Genomic DNA, 20220 nt, shown 5'->3' with positions numbered 1-20220 from the left:
ATGTTTCTAAAGATACTGAACCAGAGCAGTCCCCAGAGTCTAGTTCTTATTTCAATTTGATTTATTTTATGTGCACAGCCTGGCGTACCCAGTCACCAACACACATAGACAAAATGTGTGTGTGTGTGTCTTGGGGGCAGACCCAAGGAACACGTTTCAATTTTTATTAAATAGATGATACACAAACATCTCAAACTCGGTTCTGGGAATCCCACAGGACTTGCCTTCACTGTCATGCTGTTTGTCAAACATCAGCAAAGGGGTTGTCTGATAATTGGTTCCTCCGATGCAAGCAGAGTTTCTTCGCCTCCACCGGAGTCTCTACACCCCCTATTGAAGCTGCTTCTGTTTCTATTGATTTTCATGGCAATACTCATTCTGCTCTCAAACCCCTTACCCCCACTTGGGTAGGAATCTACCATATCTGGAAACTCCTGCCTCACCTTTAATGTATCACATCTCACCCTGTTGCCAAGGTGCAGGCTCCTCCTCCCCCCACGCAAGCTCTGGGAGACAGCAAAGCCTAATTAGTTCATTTCCATTTTCAATGATCCTGCATTCCCAATACTGGTGCCTGGTTCTTCTTCCCGGATAATTAACATCAATATGTCTCACTTTTTTTTAATTCTCCTTAGAGAATCTGATTAATCAGTCTCTGCTGAGACAAATTCTTGCTTTGAGCAGAGAGCAGACGAAGGGACCCAGAAGAAACATCTCAAAGATGGCAGTTCATAGGGAAGCCTCCCAGGCATCTTGGGGTAGTCCTGTTGGTCACCTGGGCTTACCAAGAGAAGAATCCCATCTCTGAGGCCCTTTCCTCTCCCCATTACCCAATAGGACTTGGTGACCAGCTACCCACCTGCTAGCAAAGAAAGCAGTTGATTGATTCAAAATACCTCCAGGCCCAGAGCGCTGTACCAGGTTCTACCAGGTTTACCAGAATAAGCAGATGCGAAATGGGGGGGGGGGGGCGGGGAGGGAGGTGACAGGAAGGAGTGGCCATCTGTAGACATTGGCAAGAAGAGGGATGACTCATAGAAATGAGCCCTGCCAGACTAAGGTGGCCTGGAGCTCCAGCTAAACTTAATTTACACAGCTTGGCACTTTCGAGTTCAATCTGTACCTAACCTGCTACATCCTCCAACCATCTCAACAGCCACCGCAGCTCCTCTGGAGAATTCCTCCCTTCTGGAAGGAGTTTCTTCTTCCTCAGGTCTCAAGGTTAGAAGACCCTACACATGGGGGATTGCAGAGAAGAAGGTGGTTCACCAGTCCAGGTGGAGCCTGCTTCATAAAGGACAGGGCCAGAGACCTGGGTGGGCAGAACTGAGTTCACCCGTCAAACACTCATCGGGACCTAACACCATGAGCACATCAGGGCCACCCACTTGGCCACCCCCTCTTTAAAAAAAAAAAAAACCCACTGCCATTGAGTCGATTCCGACTCATAGCGACCCTATAAGACAGGGCAGAACTGCCCCATAGAGTTTTCAAGGAGTGCCTGGCAGATTCGAACTGGCGACCTTTTGGTTAGCAGCTGTAGCACTTAACCACTATGCCACCAGGGTTTCCAACCCCACCTTTAGGGCTGGCCAACTCTCTCTGCTCTTTCCCTAAGCCAGCCTGGGCTTGTATTCTCTCTTTAGGCCAGGCTCTGAAAGGTTCTCCCCACCCCCAAAATACCTCACAGGCACCATAATTTCCCATCCTATTTACTCTCTTGGTTAAGGCTTTGGTTAAAATGTCAGTGTTGTCTGGGATGAGTGAGACATACATGCTAAAATCAACTATACCTCTTGTTGACTCTGTTGCCTTTCTCCTCTGTTAGACGAAGAGCTATTCAAACAACATCGTACCAGGCCACATCATGCTGCTCCTTATAATCCCCAGCACACAGTAGGCACTTACTAAGTGCTTGTTGAAGAAGTGTAGTTAATTCTAACATTTTCCATAGGTTAATTTTAATATTTCCTTAGTTATGGCTGGTTAATAATTTCATAATCTTTATAACTTGGGTCAAGGGGCTTCTGGGTGTCAGCCACAGTTTCCCCAAAGGCAAACGCAAAAAATTTTTCAGTCAGTCCCTCCCGAATCCCCTTCAGGTTCTCCCCGCCATTTTCTGCTTTTAAATATATCCCTCTCCACCAACAACCTAGTTCAGAGAACAGGTACAGCAGAGTTAGCAGCTCCAGAGAGCACGGTTTGCAGTAACAGCTTCTACTGAAGAGCCTGCTCTGCCCACACATGCCCAGGAAACGCCTGTCATTACCAGACCTGCCTGCTCCCCGGCTCTGCATTTGGTGGGGGTGGTACTTGGGGAGCTTCCCTCCATTACTCTTTTCCTAGTTGCACTACAAACATATTTATTCACCAAAGTATACTGTATTATGCAGAGTGGCTCTCCTAAAAGGCTCCGTTAAGTTGAAATATGTGGGTTCTCTTAATAATTTTACAATAAACTACACTTTAGAATCAATTGCTCTGGCACTAGAAAGTTGTCCGACTGATGGATTGTAGCCACTGGCTGGCTCTGTGTGTGTGTGTGTGTGTGTGTGTGTGTGTGTGTAGGTAGGTATGTGTGTTTGTGTGTGTGATGTGCTTTCAGTGAAGATCTGCAGGATACAGAAGAGGCTAGGGCACCCTGAGAACTGTAGTTCCAACTAGGTGGGAGGCCAATTTGGAGAGGTTTGGAATGCTAGAAGCATTAAGTCAGAAAACTGTGGTCTAAGGATGGAAATATTCAACAGGCTACTACTCCCAGTGGGTAATAACACTAATAGCCTCCTAACAGGAGCCCTGGTGGTGTACTGGTTAAGAACTTGGCCTCAAGCCAAAAGGCTGGCAGTTCAAATCTACCAACTGCTCCTTGGAAATTCAATGAGGAAGTTCTACTCTGTTCTACAGGGTCGCTATGAGTCGGAATTGACTCAACAGCAAATGTTTTTTTTTTGTTTGTTTATTTGTTTTTATTAATATCCTACTGAGGATCAGAAGCTTTCCACGTTTTTCACAAATGATGGTACGAGGTGAGCGTTACTACTCCCATTATACAAAGGGGAAAACAGACTCTGAGACATTAAGTACCTACCACATATCTAATGTCTGGCAGGCCCCAGCTTCAAACTCAAGTCCTCTGTGGTTTGAGGCCTTTGTTGTTTCCAGTAAATCATGTTTTCAACCTCTGGGTCAACACGTGATGAGGCTCATCCAAATTCATGTGCCAAGCCATGCAGACAAGGGATGGGGGATAGGACTAGATAATTTCATTAAAAACTAGTTGCCATCAAGTTGATTCAAAGTAGTGCATTTCAGAGTAGAACTGTGCTCTATAGGGTTTTCAATGGCTGTGAGCTTTCAGAAATAGATTGCCAGGCCCTTCTTCCAAAGCGCCTCTAGGTGGATTCAAACCGCCAACCTTTCCGTTAGCAGGTGAGCACATTAACCATTTACACCACCCAGGGACTCCAAGATAATTTCATAATGACCTTTCAAACCTGAAGGAGATGTTTTATTTCTAGGACACTGGGTTCTGGCTCCATGAAGAGGCCATCTGACAAAAGCTGACCCAGGCATGGTACAACCAGAGAGGCCATTTAGCACAATCAGCTTGGCTATCCTTGCAAGTCTTCTGCCTCTTCTTATCTTGATGGTCATTCCTGGTGAAAACCCTGGGCCTCAGGTTTGGACAACTCCCTCACTCAGCACAGCCCCCTGAAACCTTGATTCTTGGATCCTGAACTATACCACCTGTTATGGATTGAATTGTGTCCCCCACAAATGCATGTCAACTTGGCTAGGCCATGATTCCCAGTACTGTGTGGTTGTCCACCATTTTGTGATCTGAAGTGATTTTCCTATGTGTTGTAAATCCTAACCTCCATGACATTAATGAGGCAGGATTAGAGGGAGATATGTTAATTATGCAGGATTCAATCTACAGGATTAGGTTGTATTTTGAGTCAATCTCTTTTAAGATATAAAGGAGAGAAGCAAGCAGAGAGGAGTGGGACCTCATGCCACCAAGAAAGAAGCACCAGGAGTACAGCGTGTCCTTTGGACATGGGGTCCCTGCACCGAGAAGCTCCTAGACTAGGGGAAGGCTGATGACAAGGACCTTCCCCCAAGGCTGACAGAGAGAAAGCCTTCCTTCCCCTGGAGCTGGGGCCTGAATTCGGACTTCTAGCTTCCTGAACGGTGAGAGAATAAACCTCTGATGTTAAAGCCATCCACTTGTGGTATTTAATTAAGACACTACCCTTCATGGCCCATGCACAACATTAATTTCAAATCTGTCCAGCTCAGAGTGGGAAGGGCATTCCAGATTGAGTAGACCACCATTTGGGCTATATTGGGCCACAGAGAGACTAGGCCCAGCTCTCCCTGGTTGAACTGCAGGACAACCCACCAGAATCCTTTGTGCTTAAGGGCTTAGTCCACAGGAGCTTAGTTCCTGCTGGAGGCAAGGGGATGTACTATCTCACCTGGCCACTCCTCCTAGTCCAAGAACTCTATAACATTATGAGCTGCTCCGTTCTTCATTCACTCATTCAAGAAATACTGGGCCCCTGCTATGTGCCAGTCACTGGGCTACTGCTAGGATTGCAGTGGTGGATAAGACAGACTTGGTCTGGTCTTTCTGAAGCTCCAAGTCTGGCAAACAGGTCAGATACAGATGAAGGAATTCCCAGTTGAGATGAATGCTATAAAATATAAAACACAAGGTATTGTGACAGTGTATAATGGGACTCAACCTAGTCTGGGGTGTCAGAAAAGACTTCCCCGAGGGAGTAACATTGAAGTAAGACTTGAAAGATGAGTAGGGTTAGCTTGCTAAAGAAAGGAGCAAAAGAATGGGGTGGGGAAATACTCTCACTTCCTCCTTGAATCAACTGCTTCTTCCCTCCCTGTCTGCCCTGGCTCCCCTTTCTGTAATAAATTTAGGAATTTCAATTACTTATGATTAATCTCTCTGATAAACTTTTGGAAATGTAAACACAGGCTCAGGTCTACTTGACAATAAAATGAACCCAGAGGAGAAAGACTGGCTGCATATATCCTTCTGCCCAAGCAAGATAGAGATTGGGACATGGAGTGCTTATTTCTTCAGAAATAACTTGGGGAAATATAAACACAGGCTCAGGTCTACTTGAAAATAAAATGAACCCAGAGGAGAAAGACTGGCTGCATATATCCTTTCTGCCCAAGCAAGATAGAGATTGGGACGTGGAGGGGTTATTTCTTCAGAGCTCAAGGGGACCTGGTTACAGTTTAGGAATCCAAGGAGCTACTATGTGAACAGAAACTGCTCCCAAGGGCCATGTGACCCTTCTGATCCTGATGGTTCATTTCCTCTCTCCAGAGAACACTCCCAATCCTAAGGCACTATGACCTGTAATGTCCCCAGCAGTATGTAGGACTAATGAACTCTAGAACTAAAAAGACCCTCAGAGATCACCTAGTACCAAACTTATAATTTTACAGACGAAGAAAACTGAAGTCCAGGAAAGAGAAATGGCTTACTTAGATAAAGGCAGTAGAATGAAGTGATTAAGAGCTAACTGAGTTCATGATCCAGCTCCACTACTTTGAGCAAGATACCAAAATTTTATGAGTCCCAGCTTGCTTGCCTATAAAAAAAAAAAAAAAAAATGGGGATAAAATAGTGCCTACTGCTAGAGTTATTGTGAGGTTTAAATGACAAAATAAATGTGAAGCACTTATTATAGAGCCTTGCAACAGATATCAACTGTCACAATTAGTACGTGACACAGCTAGTTAGTGGCAGGGCTAGGACTAGAAGCCACAGCTGCTTCACTTTGAGTCCAGGGCTTTGTCCTCCAAATGATGCGGCCTCCTGCTGGTGTAACCTTTCCCCTAGATCTTCCGACATGGCACAACAGCACTTGGCTCCTTCTCTCTAGATTCCCCAAGAAAAAACTCTAAGGTTCCACTGCCTTTATATACACCTACCAATGGCGCCTGCCCTCCAGGGTGGTGGTGGTGCCAAGAGCGGGGAGCTCTGGTCCTGCCGGGCATGGTGGTGACATGGCGGGATGACATCCAGCTGAGGCATGCTGCCTGTGATGCTGGAAGCAGCCCAAGTAGCCACCAGCGTGAACAGCCTCTTGCTTTCCAGTGCCCAATTATTTTCTGCCTTTCATTGACTCCTGCATGACTTTTGACCTTTACCCTTAAATCTCAACCCTTCTCCCTGCCAAGGCGGCAGCAATCTCCTTTGGCACTGGGTCCATCTGTACTCTTTGACAAATAGATTAGGGTGATTTTATCTTTCCTATTAAGCACTGATTGCAAATCTCCCTAGGTTCATTAGTAGCTGGATAATCCCTCCAAATTTATTAGCTCAAATTGAGCTTCCTCCTCCACCTCTTCTCTTCAGATGGCATCGGCTGTCTCTGCTGTCTCAGCGACAGATTGGGTTTCCCCCTATCCAGTTCTTCCATCAATCTTGTGGAATAACAGCTTCCCCAGCCAAACCTGGAGGCCGAGCAGAGGGCAGAGGATCCCTTCCAGACTACAGAGCAGAACAAACGCGGTGCCTCTATAATTGTTCGACACACACCCTACTTGGAAGCACCAGACAAGATTGTTAGGCCAGCAGCTCACCTAGATGGAGGCACCTGAAGAGTGGGCTTTTTTAGTTATAAGAGAGTCGACACCCACTGAGGCCTTCTGCTAATCTCTACTTACAGGACCAGTTAAAAGAGAAGCTCAGCGTTCAGGGTGTTAATTGTTTTTCTAGCATACAAGGAGGGAATGCTGTGATGATGGTTTATAATTTAATAATGTGGCAAGGATTGCCATCTAATCACCATACTCATCTCCTTGGGCACACAGCCAGACCTCATCTCCCAGCTTCCCTTGCAGCTAGGTGTGTTCATGTCACTGAGTTCTAGCCAACAGGATGTGGGCAGGAGTAATATGCACCACTTTTTCCAGACCAGGCCCATGTTCCTTTTCCACCTCTGGCCTCTGAGAGGGCACGTTTATAAGCTAGAAAAAGCCTGGGCCCCTGAATGACCTCATGGAAAGCTACCCACTGATCAGGAACATCCTTTTGGGACTTCTATTGTGTCAGGTAGTGAGATTTGGAGGGTTATCTGCTATAGCAGCTAGCGTTACCTACCTGATACAAACAGTGTCATCAACAGCTAATATTTAATTTTTACAAAGATGGTTTGAGATGGATACTATTATTATTACATTCTCCACATGAGAAAACTTAGGATCCAAGAGCCTCAGGGCCACCCAGCTAGTAAGCTCCTGCACTAGGGGTTTTCCCCAGGTCTGACGGACTACAAGGATTGGGTTTTCACACACTGGGCTACGTTCTCTTATTAAAGATGCTCTGGATTGGCAGAACTCTCAAATCCGGCCACGTGGTCTTACTTCTTTCAAACTGAGAATTCTAAATAGAAAATAAGAAACATCTGATGAAGGCAGGAGCCAGTTCTCCAGGCTCCTTCTGCATCTATGTCTTCTGTGACTCTGCATAGTAATTTTCTTTTTTGCTTTCCTTTGTCCTTCTTTTGGCACATCTCACTTTGGCCTGGACTCTTGAATCCTCCTTTGGCTTACCTCCAAGGGTTGCTTCTTCCTGGTTCCTCTCCATGTACCTGATCTCTGACCAAATGTACATCCTGGCTCTCAATTCACCTCTCAGGATCTTGTGATTTGGACCCTAAAAGCTGATCCTCTTCCCCTGGGCTCCTGCCTTAGCCAAGTGCCTTCAGAGGCCCAGTCCCATATGCTGATCTGGGATTTGCTCTGCTGGGAGTGATTCCTGATCCAGAAAGGACTAGAAGCAGGGGCAAAAAGCTGTTTCATTGATCAAAGATCTGACATGGGTTCAAACTCTGACCTCAAATTTCTTTTGGAAACAGATATGTAAATAAAAGACCTGAGTATTTGCTATGACTGTGTACCTTCAACATCTATAAACTTCCCATCACTGACCTCTTCCTCTGTTCTGCTGAGGATCTGTCCCTGTACATGGGTTTCTCCCCTGTTATTGAAATGTTTCTTCCAGTGCCTGGTACCCACTGCCTGCATATCCATTTTTACTGAGCCCCAGCTTCCACTGGACCCACCGACCTAGGCTCTGCCCATGATAGTAGCATGACGCTCCAAGCCCGGCCTCAGCTCTGTCTGGCTCAAGTCCCCTCTTTGGGTCCGTCACCTCTATCACCCAGGGCCCAGGGATGGCAGACTCACTCTCTTTGCTGACCAGACCCTGACCTAGAAAGAAACCATAAAGTCAAATGAATTGATGGTTTAGAAGTTTGAGTCATGATGAATATTCTCGTCCCAACTCTGGTGATTGGTAATCAACTGATCGAATACACACCAATCTAATTCATTTATTATAGATGCTCTAAATCAATCAGTTTTCTTAATGCCTGGATGGGACAGCAGTATGGAGTCCTGATCAATTGCTCACTAATTACTGACACAAATAAACCCTACAATGGTCAGCTCAGTCACGCACAATTACTGAACTACCTTGTTCTCTTCCTTCTTTGGAAATAAATAAAATTGCATCTTAGCAGTCGTTTTTATAGCCCATTAGAGGCTGTGCAGCAAAACAACCATGTCCCATTTCTTTTAGTCCATAGGAAGCAGAAACAGGATTTCTTAAAATATTACCTTCCCTTTACTCAACTCTTATTGGGAGCCCATTTCTTTATGTATAGTCCATGAGGCAAGAATTATTAGTGTCCACTTGCAGGTCAGTGCACTGGGGCTCAGAAAGGGTTAGTAACGTACAAAGGGTCACACAGCTGGCAGTTGTTCAAACTAGAATTCTAAGTCAGGTTTCCCTAACGCCAAGGCCTGTGCCTTTCCAGCTCACTGTGCTGGTTCTCAAAAAAGCTAATCTGCGCACCTGCTGTATCACTGTGGCAGCATTCCAGGAGATTAAACATGAAGGGGGTCACTGAGGAACTCAGAGAAGTTATAAATATGAATTAAAGCCTGGGTGGCATCTGTATTTCAGGTGAAGGGGCTGGGGAAGTGCAGAGCGTAATTCATAACCCTTCTGTATGAAGCCCCTCCCACTCTGGCCCAAGACTCCACCTGTAACTGGGCAGGAAGAATGGACCAAAAAACAGTTCCTTTATTCCTATCACAGGTCTGTTACTTCTAGAAAAGTCTCAGTACTAATGAAAAGCTTCCAGAATATTCTCTCACTACCTTTCACAATGGGATTCCCAGTATTGTGTGATTGTTTACCATTTTGTCATCTGATGTAATTTTCCCATGTGTTGTAAATTCTACCTCTACAGAGTTGCTGTGAGTTGAAATCTACTCAACAGCAATGGGTTTGATTTTTTTATGGTGTTAATGAGGTAGGATAAGAGGCAGTTCTATTAATAAGGCAGGACTCAATCTACAAGATTAGGTTGTGTCTTAAGTCAATCTCTTTTGAGATATAAAAGAGAGAAGCGAGCAGAGAGACATGGGGATCTCATACCACCAAGAAAACAGCACCAGGAGCATAGCACGTCCTTTGGACCTGGGGTCCCTGTGCTGGGAAGCTTCCTGACCAGGGGAGGATTGATGACAAGGTCTTTCCCCCAGAGCTGACAGAGAGAGAAAGTGTTCCCCCTGGAGCTGGTGCCCTGAATTAGGACTTCTAGTCTCTTAAAGGAAACACTGGTTGTGTAGTGGTTAAGTGCTACGGCTGCTAACCAAAGGGTGGGGAGTTCAAATCTGCCAGGCACTCCTTGGAAACTCTATGGGGCAGTTCTACTCTGTCCTATAGGGTTGCTATGAGTCGGAATCGACTCGATGGCACTGGGTGGTGGTGGTGGCAGCCTCTTAAAACTGTGAGAAAATTAACTTCTCTTTGTTAAAGCTTTCACTTGTGGTTCTGTTATAGCAGCACTAGATAAGTAAGACAGCAACACTATAGGACAGGGTAGAACCGCTCCATAGGGTTTCCAAGGAGCAGCTGGTAGATTTGAACTGTCAACCTTTTCGTTAGCAGCCGGGCATGTTCCCAGAACGCACCTCCTTCCATACCTGGCCAAGAAGGAGGAAAGCTCTTTGAAAACTGAAAGTATCCTTGTGTTGTATATTTTTTAAAAATAGTACTTTACAATTTACAAAGCAGTTTTACTTCTAGAATTTGCTTAATCTTCACAACAACCTTGTAAGGGTTTATGACTCCATTTTAATATGGAGAAAATGGGGCTTGGAAACTCAGTGTGATTCACACAAAGTCACACAGTGAGAATATGGCAGAGCAGGGACTTGAACCCATATCTCCTGACTTTACAGGCCAGTGCTTTTTCCACTAGATAGCATGGTCCTAATCATTATAATTATTTCTGTGAAGGGGGAATGTGGTATGCAGTGTGGGTGATGCTGTCCTCTTAAATGTTTCTAAGCCAAGCAACTCCACCTTCTTCTGGTCACTGCTGCAGGGACTCTTATTCCAAACGGCTGGCTCCCTCTCACCTGCTAAGTCACCCTGTGGCTCCTTGCCGCCCCTTCTCCCAATGTTGCTGCCTAATGGAGGCAGAATCCCTGGCAGGCTGGGACAATGCAGGCAGCACCTGGCCTGCCTCTTCCCTCTCCTCCCCTCTATTTCCAGGCTCCTACTGGGTAAAATGGAACACTTCTGCACTTTAATCTCTCATTACCGTCCTGCCAATCTGCCCAGGCTCCCCAAATGCCTCCTTACTTTAAGCAAATACGTTTGCATTGCTCTGGGAATAGCCTAATCCTTTTCTCCCTTTTACATGTTAACGGTCTGATTTACAGCCAATGGGCAGTGTTAGGTAGGACAAATAAATAAATAAATAAGCAAATAGGAACCCACAGGAGGCACGAGGGGGCTTCCGGGGTGCTGGTCCTGTTCTATTTCTGGATCTGCATGCTGCTGACATGAGAATGTCACTTGGAGAAAATGCACTAGGCTGTGCACATATAATCTGTGTGCTCTTCTATATGTAAGTGTGTTAGTCATCTAGTGCTGCTATAACAGAAATACCACACGTGGATGGCTTCAACAAACAGAAGTTTATTCTCTCACAGTCTAATAGGCTAGAAGTCCAAATTCAGGGCGTTAGCTACACGGCAAGGCTTTCTCTCTGTTGGCTCTGGAGGAAGGTCCTCATCATTGATCTTACCCTGGGGGACCCCAGGTCCAAAAAACACTCTTCTCCTGGCACTACTTTCTTGGTGGTATGACACTCTTCTGGCTTCTCGCTTTTATATCCCAAAAGAGACTAACTTAAGACACAACCTAATCTTGTAGACTGAATCCTGCCTCATTAATTTAATTGCCTTTAATCCTGCCTCATTAACATCATAGAGGTAGGAGCTACAACACAGAGGAAAATCACATCAGCTGACAAAACGGTGGACAACCGCATAATACTGGGAATTCTGGCCTAGCCAAGCTGACACACATTTTGGGGGGACACAATTCAATCCATAACAGTACGTTAAACTTCAATAAAGAGATGACCTAGAAAGTTACAAACAACGGACCAGCAGTTTCGTGGTGGTGGCAAACTAGCCATTTGTACTCAAGTAATGGCTGGCAAGTGTGTTATGGAGGGACAACAGGTTTCTGGTTTCCCTACGTTGGGAAAGTGGCCATATTGGATTACTCTAAGGTCTTTTCTAGCCCTGAGAGAAAAGGACTGTGGGATGCTTCCAGGCTAATAGCTCCACAGCAGCCCAAAGGATGGACTGCTCATAGAAACCTACAGCTGGAAGGGAACAAGGATCCAAGTCCAAACCTGACTCTTTGGGCATCTCCTAAGCCTTGCAGGACATTTGGAAGACCCGGTCCCTAAGTCCAGAGAGGAAGAGCTACATAATCTCCTAAGTGACCCCATCACATACTTTGACTGAGAAGTCTTAACTTCAGGTCAAATCTGCTCCCTAACTTATCAAAACTCTTTACCACTCGAACTAGGTTACTTTCAAGACCGGATATAAATAGATAAAGGAACACTAGTTAATGGGCATGCACATTCGTGAAGCAGTCCGTAAGTTTATAGTAACTTGCTGTTTCCTGGACATGTCACATTCTTTCACATTTCCAAGTCTGTGGATATGTTGTTCCTTCTGCTGACATGCTCTTTCCTTCCTTGTTGATGAAGAAAAAAGCCCTTTCGGGGCATAGCTTAAAGGCCCCTCCTCGTTAACACTTGTTCTGCCTGCCCCAGCCTGAGCAATCAAACCTCCTCCATGTTCTAGCGTCAAGAGCAGCTGGTATACATGGCTAAGACAGAACTAACCACTTTGCACGATAATAAGTACTTTATGTTTTTCCAAGGCAGTTTGGTTTCTTTTTCACATTTTAATCCCCAATGCCTGGCCCAGTGCCTTTTACATAGGTGGTGCTCAGCATATTTCGATGAATGTGCATCCTTAGTTACATGATTTAATGAACTTGGTATCTCATGCATTTATAAAATAAAATAAATCTGTTCCCTGAGCAACTGTTTACAACAGCACTACTTATCATAGCTAAAAACTGGAAACAACCAGAGTGTCTCTCAATAGGCAAATGGTTAAACAAACTATGGTATATCCATACCACAGAATACTACTCAGCTACAAAAAAAAGAACAAATTAATGATACATGCAACAACTTGTGAAAAAAGCCAACCTCAAAAGGTTACATACGATATACTTCCATTCCTGCAACATTCTCAAAAAGACAAAGTTATAGAAACAGAGGACAGACTAGTGGTTTCCAGGGGTTAGGGACGGTAGGAAAGAGGGGGTTGGCGTGACTCTAAAGAGGTGGCACGAGGAAGATCTCTGTGGTGATGGAATGGTTCTGTATGTTGACTGCAGCGGTAGCTACACAAACCTACACCTGATGGATCTGATATGTGCGAAAGGTACATGAGATCTCTATATACCATCTTTGCAATGTGCTGTGAATCTATCATTATTTCAAAATGACAAGTAAATAAATAAACCTGTTCTCTGAGGTCCTTTCTACTGTATAATTGGGTGTACCTATGCTTCACAACAACCTTTCACATTTCTTAAATAATTTACAATTTTCAAAATGCTTACACACAGATAAAATTACATCATTTCAAAATCACGACAATTCTATGAAGTAGCTGTTCTTATGCCCATTTTACAGGTAAAGAAACCAAGGCTTAGCGATTTATCAAAGGTCACCCAGTTGGTACATGGCAAAGTTACGACTCAAACCTGGCTCAATAATAATTTCTACAGACCTCAGATTTCTCATCTGCAAAATAAGGGGTTTTGGCTAATGTGGCCTCTAAAGATGTATCCAGTTATAACAGCAAAAGGCTTGTGTACTTTTCGTGTTCTAGCTTTCCTTTTTCAGAGTTAGCATAAGGGTCTGGCAATATAAGTAAAAACTGAACTGCAATTCAGTAACTGGACCTACAGAGCAGGCTCACCCAGCCTGCCACGGCACAGAGGGATTAGCATTATGGAGCTCGTGGTGTTTGACTGGAGGCTCCCTTCCAAAATCTCCATTATCCCAGGGCCAAGAACTGTTGGGATGAGAATCGCAGTGGGCCCTTGGACCTCCATGTTTCTAGGATGCCCTCCTACTCGGGCATGCTTCTGCTTCTCTGCTTCTAATTCGCCACTCCCCATCTCCTGGGCTTCATTCTGTCACAATCCACTGACCCTAATTCATGACACTCTCCATGCCAAGGAGGTGAGCTGTGAAAATGTCTTACCAGATTAGTGAAGATGTATGTGTAATAGGCTGACACCATCCCTAGTTCAGCTGCCTGCAGAGGGAAGAGAAGGAGATTAGAGAATGAAACAAAAATCCACTTGAAGTGAATGAGCAATGACGACTCTAAGAGTAATTTTTGGGCCCACTACCCTTTGGAGTCATGCAGAGTACAGCGTCTTGATTGGTTCTTAGACTTTCTTTGATCTTGGAGGATGAGAAACAAACACTGGCCTCAAGAGCAGGGTCTCTCTACCTCTACCTACTCCCTACCCCTGCCGTTGATGCTCATTGTAGCTGACGTGCTCGTGTATGCACAGTGTACTCTCGTGGACAGAACCAGATATTTTGAGAACCAAAATGACCTTTGGAGAAATGAAATAAATAATAAAACAGGCTATAATACTTTAAAATCACCACAGCTATTTCCTGGGATCTTAAAAGCTTGCAGGTGGCCATTCAAGGCACAATGATTGGTCTTTATTTGCCTGGAGCAACAGAGGAAGAAGGAGCATCAAGAACAGAAGGAGGATAAGGGACGTGTAGCTAAGTGCCTCCATGAACAACTGCCTCCTTTGCCATGAGACCAGAAAAATTGCATGGTGCCTGGCTACCATTACTGAACATTTTGATCAAAGATTCTATAGAAGAATCCCAATCGATAGGCAGTAAAATGTAGAACAGAATTTAAAAATCTCATGGACTCCAGACTTCCCGGAGCCATGAAGATTGGATGAACCCCTGAAACTACTGCCCTGAGATAATTTTTAAACTTTAAACCAAAAATATCCCCTGAAGTCTTCTTAAAATCAAACAATACACCCACTCCTCGCTGATTGACATGGTTAGGTTCCAAAGGCCAGGTTGTTAATTTGAAAATCAGCATTATGCAAAAATGGAGGATGGCTACATCAGATCACAAAATGGAGGATGACTACATTACTACACAACTGCCAAATTACATCATTATGTACTGCCAAACCACTGAGAATCATGGCCTGCCAAACTGACACATAACCTTAGCCATCATAGCCAGCGTTAGTCTTGCCTCGCAACTTGGCATTCGATACTGCCAGACGTATGGGATTAATGTGCAAAATACACATAGATTTTTTACTATTGTCATAAATGCAAAATATCGGATAACAAGATAGTGGATAAGTGAGGAGTAGGTGTAGTTTAGCTTAACTAGTAAAAAATGCCTTGAGCATTAAACTCTTTTAATAACTATCTATACGGGATCAAATTGACAACAGCAACTTGAAAGATAGGAACCTGAGGGGGCAGTGAATTTATGTTAATTGGGGAGGAACAACTCAGAAAAGGAGGGTGAGAATAGTTGTGTAACTCAAAGAATGTAATCAGTGTCACTAAATGGTACATGCAGAAACTGTTGAATAGGTGTATGTTTTGCTTTGTATATTCTCAACAACAAAATAAAAAAAAAAAATTTCTCCATGACTATTAACAACAATAATGGCTAACACTTACCCACTGTTTAGTAGGTGCAGGTCCTATGAAAGCATTTTATACGGCTTAACTAGATGAGGTTAGCACTATTACTTCTCCCCATTATACAGCCAAGGAAACTGACACTCAAAAGCGCTGAGTAACTCGTGTAAGGTCTCATGTCTCATAAGTGGTCTAGATGAAATTAAAGCCAGGCAATCTGATTTCAGTACTTTTAACCAAACTATACTAGCCCTTGACAACCAGGATACCAATGGAAAGTACTAGAACAATTCTCCTAGGGGCTGTGGCAGAGGACAGAGTCTGGAGGTTGCTGGCAATTCCCCAGTTAACTCCACCCCTCTCTTGTCCACTCAAGAAAGGCTGTCAGAAGGCAAGTGAGACTCCTAAGAGTATTCCTGGATCTACGGCAACGTAGGAAACAAGTGAATCATTTGCAAACTTTGGTACTTTATTAGTAGTAAGTAACAAGTTGCTGGTGACATACTTCACACTTGATCAGAGCGCACCAGCGTGTCATCATTCCACAGCTGAGAACTGCTACCTCGGAACAGTCTCCCTTTTGTCTGATCCTTGTACCCGCCATAAATATCCCTAACCAACCTTCGCTGCCACTGTGCCCGGCTTTGAGTGTGACAGGTACTACAGAAACTGACAAGGAGATCAGTGAATAATGAGCCCAGCTCTCCCCAGGGCCTGCAGCCCTCCTGACGGTCTTCTAGATTTTCATAATGTATCCTGCAGCCCCGGGGCCACCAGGAAACCATTTTTGTCATGACTATTGAGTGCATGGGGGAGAAACAAGACCAAGGATGATTACCTTTTTCTCTCACATGGTCTTTATCTCCCAAGGAACTCAAATAAGTTCGTGAGCATCCTTGTAGAAACCCTCACAGGCTCCTAGCAGGACATGCTGAGGGTAACTACATCACCATCATTCAAAGGGGTAACTAAAGTGCAGGAGGGCTTAGTGAGTGGGGCAAGGTCATGCTGAGACTGGCAATGGAGCACAGGGCCTCTTATCTGGAGCCTCCTCTTCCTCTAAGCAAAGCTACATTTCCTCCTGCATGTCCAAGGGGATGGTAGGGCCTGATGACCCCCTCCCCACACAAACAGATACTCACACTGTCCACATGATAGTGCTGCTGCCTCCTGCCCCCGCTAGAGGAGGCTCCCCTTCCAGGAGGCTCACTCCCTTACAACATGGTCCCGCTGGCTAGAGGAATGGGCTGGGGTGGGGCGTGGGGCTGGGAGAGGGCATAGTCAGATGGTTAAAACCCATTTTGTGAAATCTGCTGTCCTAAAGATGAAAGACAAGAGATCCTTGTTTTTTAAGACCTGAATTCTGGGTAAACATGGAGTTCGTTGCCAGAACAGCCGCTCAATAAAGTACAGGATTACTCTGCAAATCCCCCTGAAATCAAGAGACAGCAGAGTGCTGCAAAGCTCTGTGGGCCAGGCTCACATACACACAGCTCGAGTCTCCCAGAAGCTCCCTGTGCGCTCTGCTCACATGGCCTTCCCATACGATGCCCATCCTCTCGGGGCCCCAAAAGGCCCTGCTGGCACCCCCTAGCCGGGAGGAGTATGGAGCCCTGGGGAAGCATGAAGATCTCCTGGGGCCACTAGAAAATCAAAACTGGAAAAAAGACAGAAAGAGTCTCCCTGAGCCTCACTGGACACTGGTCAGCTTGGCTCCAAGGTCATGGGGGTTGAGGCCAATAGGTGATCTCTGGAAAGCTGGCCACTGGCCACCCAGCTGAACCATTTGTGAATCGTAATCATTAGAGGCTGTGTTTCCTTCAAAAGGGTAGCCACTGGAAGCATTTTTAATGAAAATGCCCAGTACTGGCAAGATCGCTGTAAGGCAGGCACGCCTATATGCTGCTGGTGGGAGTGTGAACTACTACAGCTTTTCTAGAAGGCAACTGGAAAAATCAGATCAAAATCCTTGAAAGCACGCACACTTCTAACTCAGTAATTCCATTTCTAGAAATTTATGTAAGAAAATATTCATGAATGTGCATAAAGATTTATGTTTGAAGGCGTGCATCGCAGCAGTATTTATTACAGCAGAAGACTGGAAATGGCTGGTATCACCAACAATACAGAGATGGTTAAATAAATTATGGTACATCCTTATGATAGGAAATGATGCGGCCATTAAAACGGTATTTGCAGAAAAATATTTAACGACACGGGAAAATGCAAGGCATATAATTAAGCGAAAAAAGCAGGTGACAGAAGAACATGGAAAGTATGACGGTAATTTTGGAAAAGAAAACATGTCCGTAAAGACAGAAGAGACAGACACCAAAATTTAATAGTGGTTATCTTCTGGGTGATGGGCTTATAAATGATTTTCATTTTCTTCTATGTACTTTTCTGTATTTTCCAAAATTTCAAGAATGACCTTGTAGTCATATTATTAAAAAATAATAATAAAGCCCAGGCTTCTATGCTGGAAGCCATGGAAATATTCCAGCTGGGGGTGTCTGGGCTCCAGCTACTGCGCAGGGAATTGTGTGCTCTGACCTGTCGTCCACGAGGGGGCTGGGAGCACATCTATCTCCCAAGCTGAGGCTCTTACTTCCTGCTCCCCAACTTCCCAGAGGAGGACCCCTCACCTCAGCCTGTCTCTCTGCTCCCTTGAAACATAGAGGAGCTTTTCCATCCTTGATGCCTTCATTTATCATAGTCCCAGACATGAGAGAGGAAATAAAAAAGCAAGGGAGAAACTGTGTGTTTGTGAAGGAGACAGAAAGAGAACGATGGGTGTACGCATGCACACAGACAGACATGGCTTTGGAGCTGTGGAAAATCACTATAGCAACGGGCTGAAGGGACAGCCCTCAGTACTAAGAGAACTCATTCAAATCTCTTATTAACTCTGAGACAAAAAGTAGCTCGGGAGAGGGCTCAGAGGGAGAGGAAGAGACAATCATCCCAGTGTCTGCCGGGCTCCGCACAGCTTGGCAGAGGTTAACGAGGTGCCTTGCTCCCCCACTGGGAGATGGCAGGTTGTGTTTGAATGTGTAATTAAAATAGCATTACAGCAACCATAGCTCTTAACCACTACGCCACCAGGGTTTCCAAAATGGCATCAGAAGAGGCCAATGGGCTGGAGAGGCTGGGGGTTGTCAAAGGCATGGAGGAGCCAGGAATCAGGGTCCACTCTAACTGAGGGTGCACGCCTAGCCCAGTCACCAGCCCAGGAATTGTTGCAGGCGGCTGCAAGGCTGCCCACTGTTTCTAGCTATTTGTCGAGGCAGGGCCCCCAGGTACCTGACTTCTCTCTCTCTCTCTCTCTCTGTCTAGCTTCCACACATGTGTATCCTCACTCAGGGCTGGCACTCTGCCTCTCTGTATTTGGAGGGGTAGGGGTGGGTGAAACTGCCTGGGAGATCAGACTCAGGCTGAGTTCTGCTATGTACAGGGCTGGGCCTTGGATACACACATAATCTTACAGTCTCAGTTTTTTCACCTGTAAAGTGAAGATATCATACCTACCTCACATAGTCGTTGAGAGGATTACATTGGAAAATTACATGGAAGCACTTTGTAAACCACTGTATACCATATAAGGATTATACACGGGGCACATAATCAGCAATGCACACTGGTGTAACTGTCCTAGTTGTCAAAATACAGAAATACTTCTATACTGCTTGACAAATAGCCTCTGCCAGGAGCCCCCAAGCACCCCACCCCACCACCCTAGCCCCTCTTAGGAACCGAGGGACCTCTCCAAGAGCCCCTGTCAAGGTTAAGGTTTGGCCAGTGTTTAAGTCGGTTGGTGCCCTGCTGCACCAGGTGTTAAATACCATGATCCTGCTTTCTCCTTTAAGCTTTCAGGAATCACACGTTGAACTTGAAGTATAGAGACAGGTTTGTCAATGGGTTCAGCACATAGCCCCTCAGGCCAAGCACAGGAGAACACTCAGGCTAGGAGGGACTCCAGGAGGGAGGATGGGTAGAGAAGGGTCATCTCTGGTGCCCATCAGCCCCGCCCAGCCTGGCTCGCACCTTGAGGAGGATGGTGTGGGACATGGAGGCGTTGGCGTGGATGATGATGGTGGCTGTCTTGTCATCCCGGATCTCCTTGAGGAGTGGGGTGGGGTCCCGGGTGTCGTCCAGCATCCGGACTGAGAGTGTGTCCTTGGAGATAAGGAATTGCCGGAGCAGCTTCTCTAGGTTTAAAAGGCCTGGAGGGGGAGAGAGGATGAAGCCCCTGAGGATCTGAGGTCTGCCTTAGGAGTCGCTGGGGCAAAAATGGGATGAGTAAAGGCTGGAGGCAGGGGTCACGGGCCTGACTCCGATTCTGGTGCTAAGTCGCTGCACCGCATCCTAAGCAAGTCTCTCAACTTTTATGGGTTTCACCATCCCATCCAAAATAAACAGAAATCTCCTCAGCTCCCATGGCCTCCCCCGCTCCCTCCTGGAACGTTCTTTAAACTGAAAAGGAAGCTTCCGCGGGTTGTGTAAGAGACCATGAAGCCTGGGTTTCTTTCTCCAACTTGGCCATTTACTCCCCGGGTGCTCGGCCTTAGTTTCTCCCTCCGTGAAAGGAGAATCGTCACAGAGGCCAGCTCGTAGGGCTGTTGTGAGGACTGAGTGAGGTAGCATGCCAACTGCTTAGCCCTGTGCGTTACACATAGTAAATTCTCATTCTGACATCAATCTCCATAAAAGCCTTCGTGCCTGTCTTGGAGGTGGGGGAGCAGTTCCCTCAAGATCACAAGGACCAGAAAACAGGTCTAGCAAAAACCCTTTGAACTCCTCAAAGCATAGTGGCTACATTCAGACAAGGTATTACTATGATTATAAAAGAAAAGGCTTTGAACTGCACTCCAAAAGGCAACAATATGGGGTCCAGAAGAAAATGGAAAACTGATTGCGAGCAAAGGGCTCTCTCTCCCCCCAAGAGCTATCTGCTGCCTAAGGAGTGATGGTAGGAGGAGGGGCTCCAGAATGATATCGCTGAGACAAAAGAGTCTCAATTTTACTTTTCTGTGGAAAGGCAGCACAGAAG

General features: G+C 45.5%; 1 protein-coding gene across 2 annotated transcripts in view; it reads right to left on the bottom strand.

Annotated features, from left to right (window-relative positions):
- Positions 1-20220, bottom strand: part of GRIK4 (glutamate ionotropic receptor kainate type subunit 4) — a 519693-nt gene that overhangs the window by 141383 nt on the left and 358090 nt on the right. For both annotated transcript variants that reach the window (XM_049856800.1, XM_049856801.1), the window contains exons 8-9: positions 19215-19393; positions 13720-13773 (exon numbers count right to left, since the gene is read on the bottom strand). In XM_049856800.1, the coding sequence (XP_049712757.1) occupies positions 13720-13773; positions 19215-19393 (233 nt within the window). The remainder of the gene's footprint in view (positions 1-13719; positions 13774-19214; positions 19394-20220) is intronic.

Source organism: Elephas maximus, chromosome 17, assembly GCF_024166365.1.
Source record: "Elephas maximus indicus isolate mEleMax1 chromosome 17, mEleMax1 primary haplotype, whole genome shotgun sequence".
NCBI classification, from domain to species: domain Eukaryota; kingdom Metazoa; phylum Chordata; class Mammalia; order Proboscidea; family Elephantidae; genus Elephas; species Elephas maximus.
The sequence above is the reverse complement of the archived record's forward strand: the minus strand, read 5'-3'. Positions and strand labels throughout refer to the sequence as shown.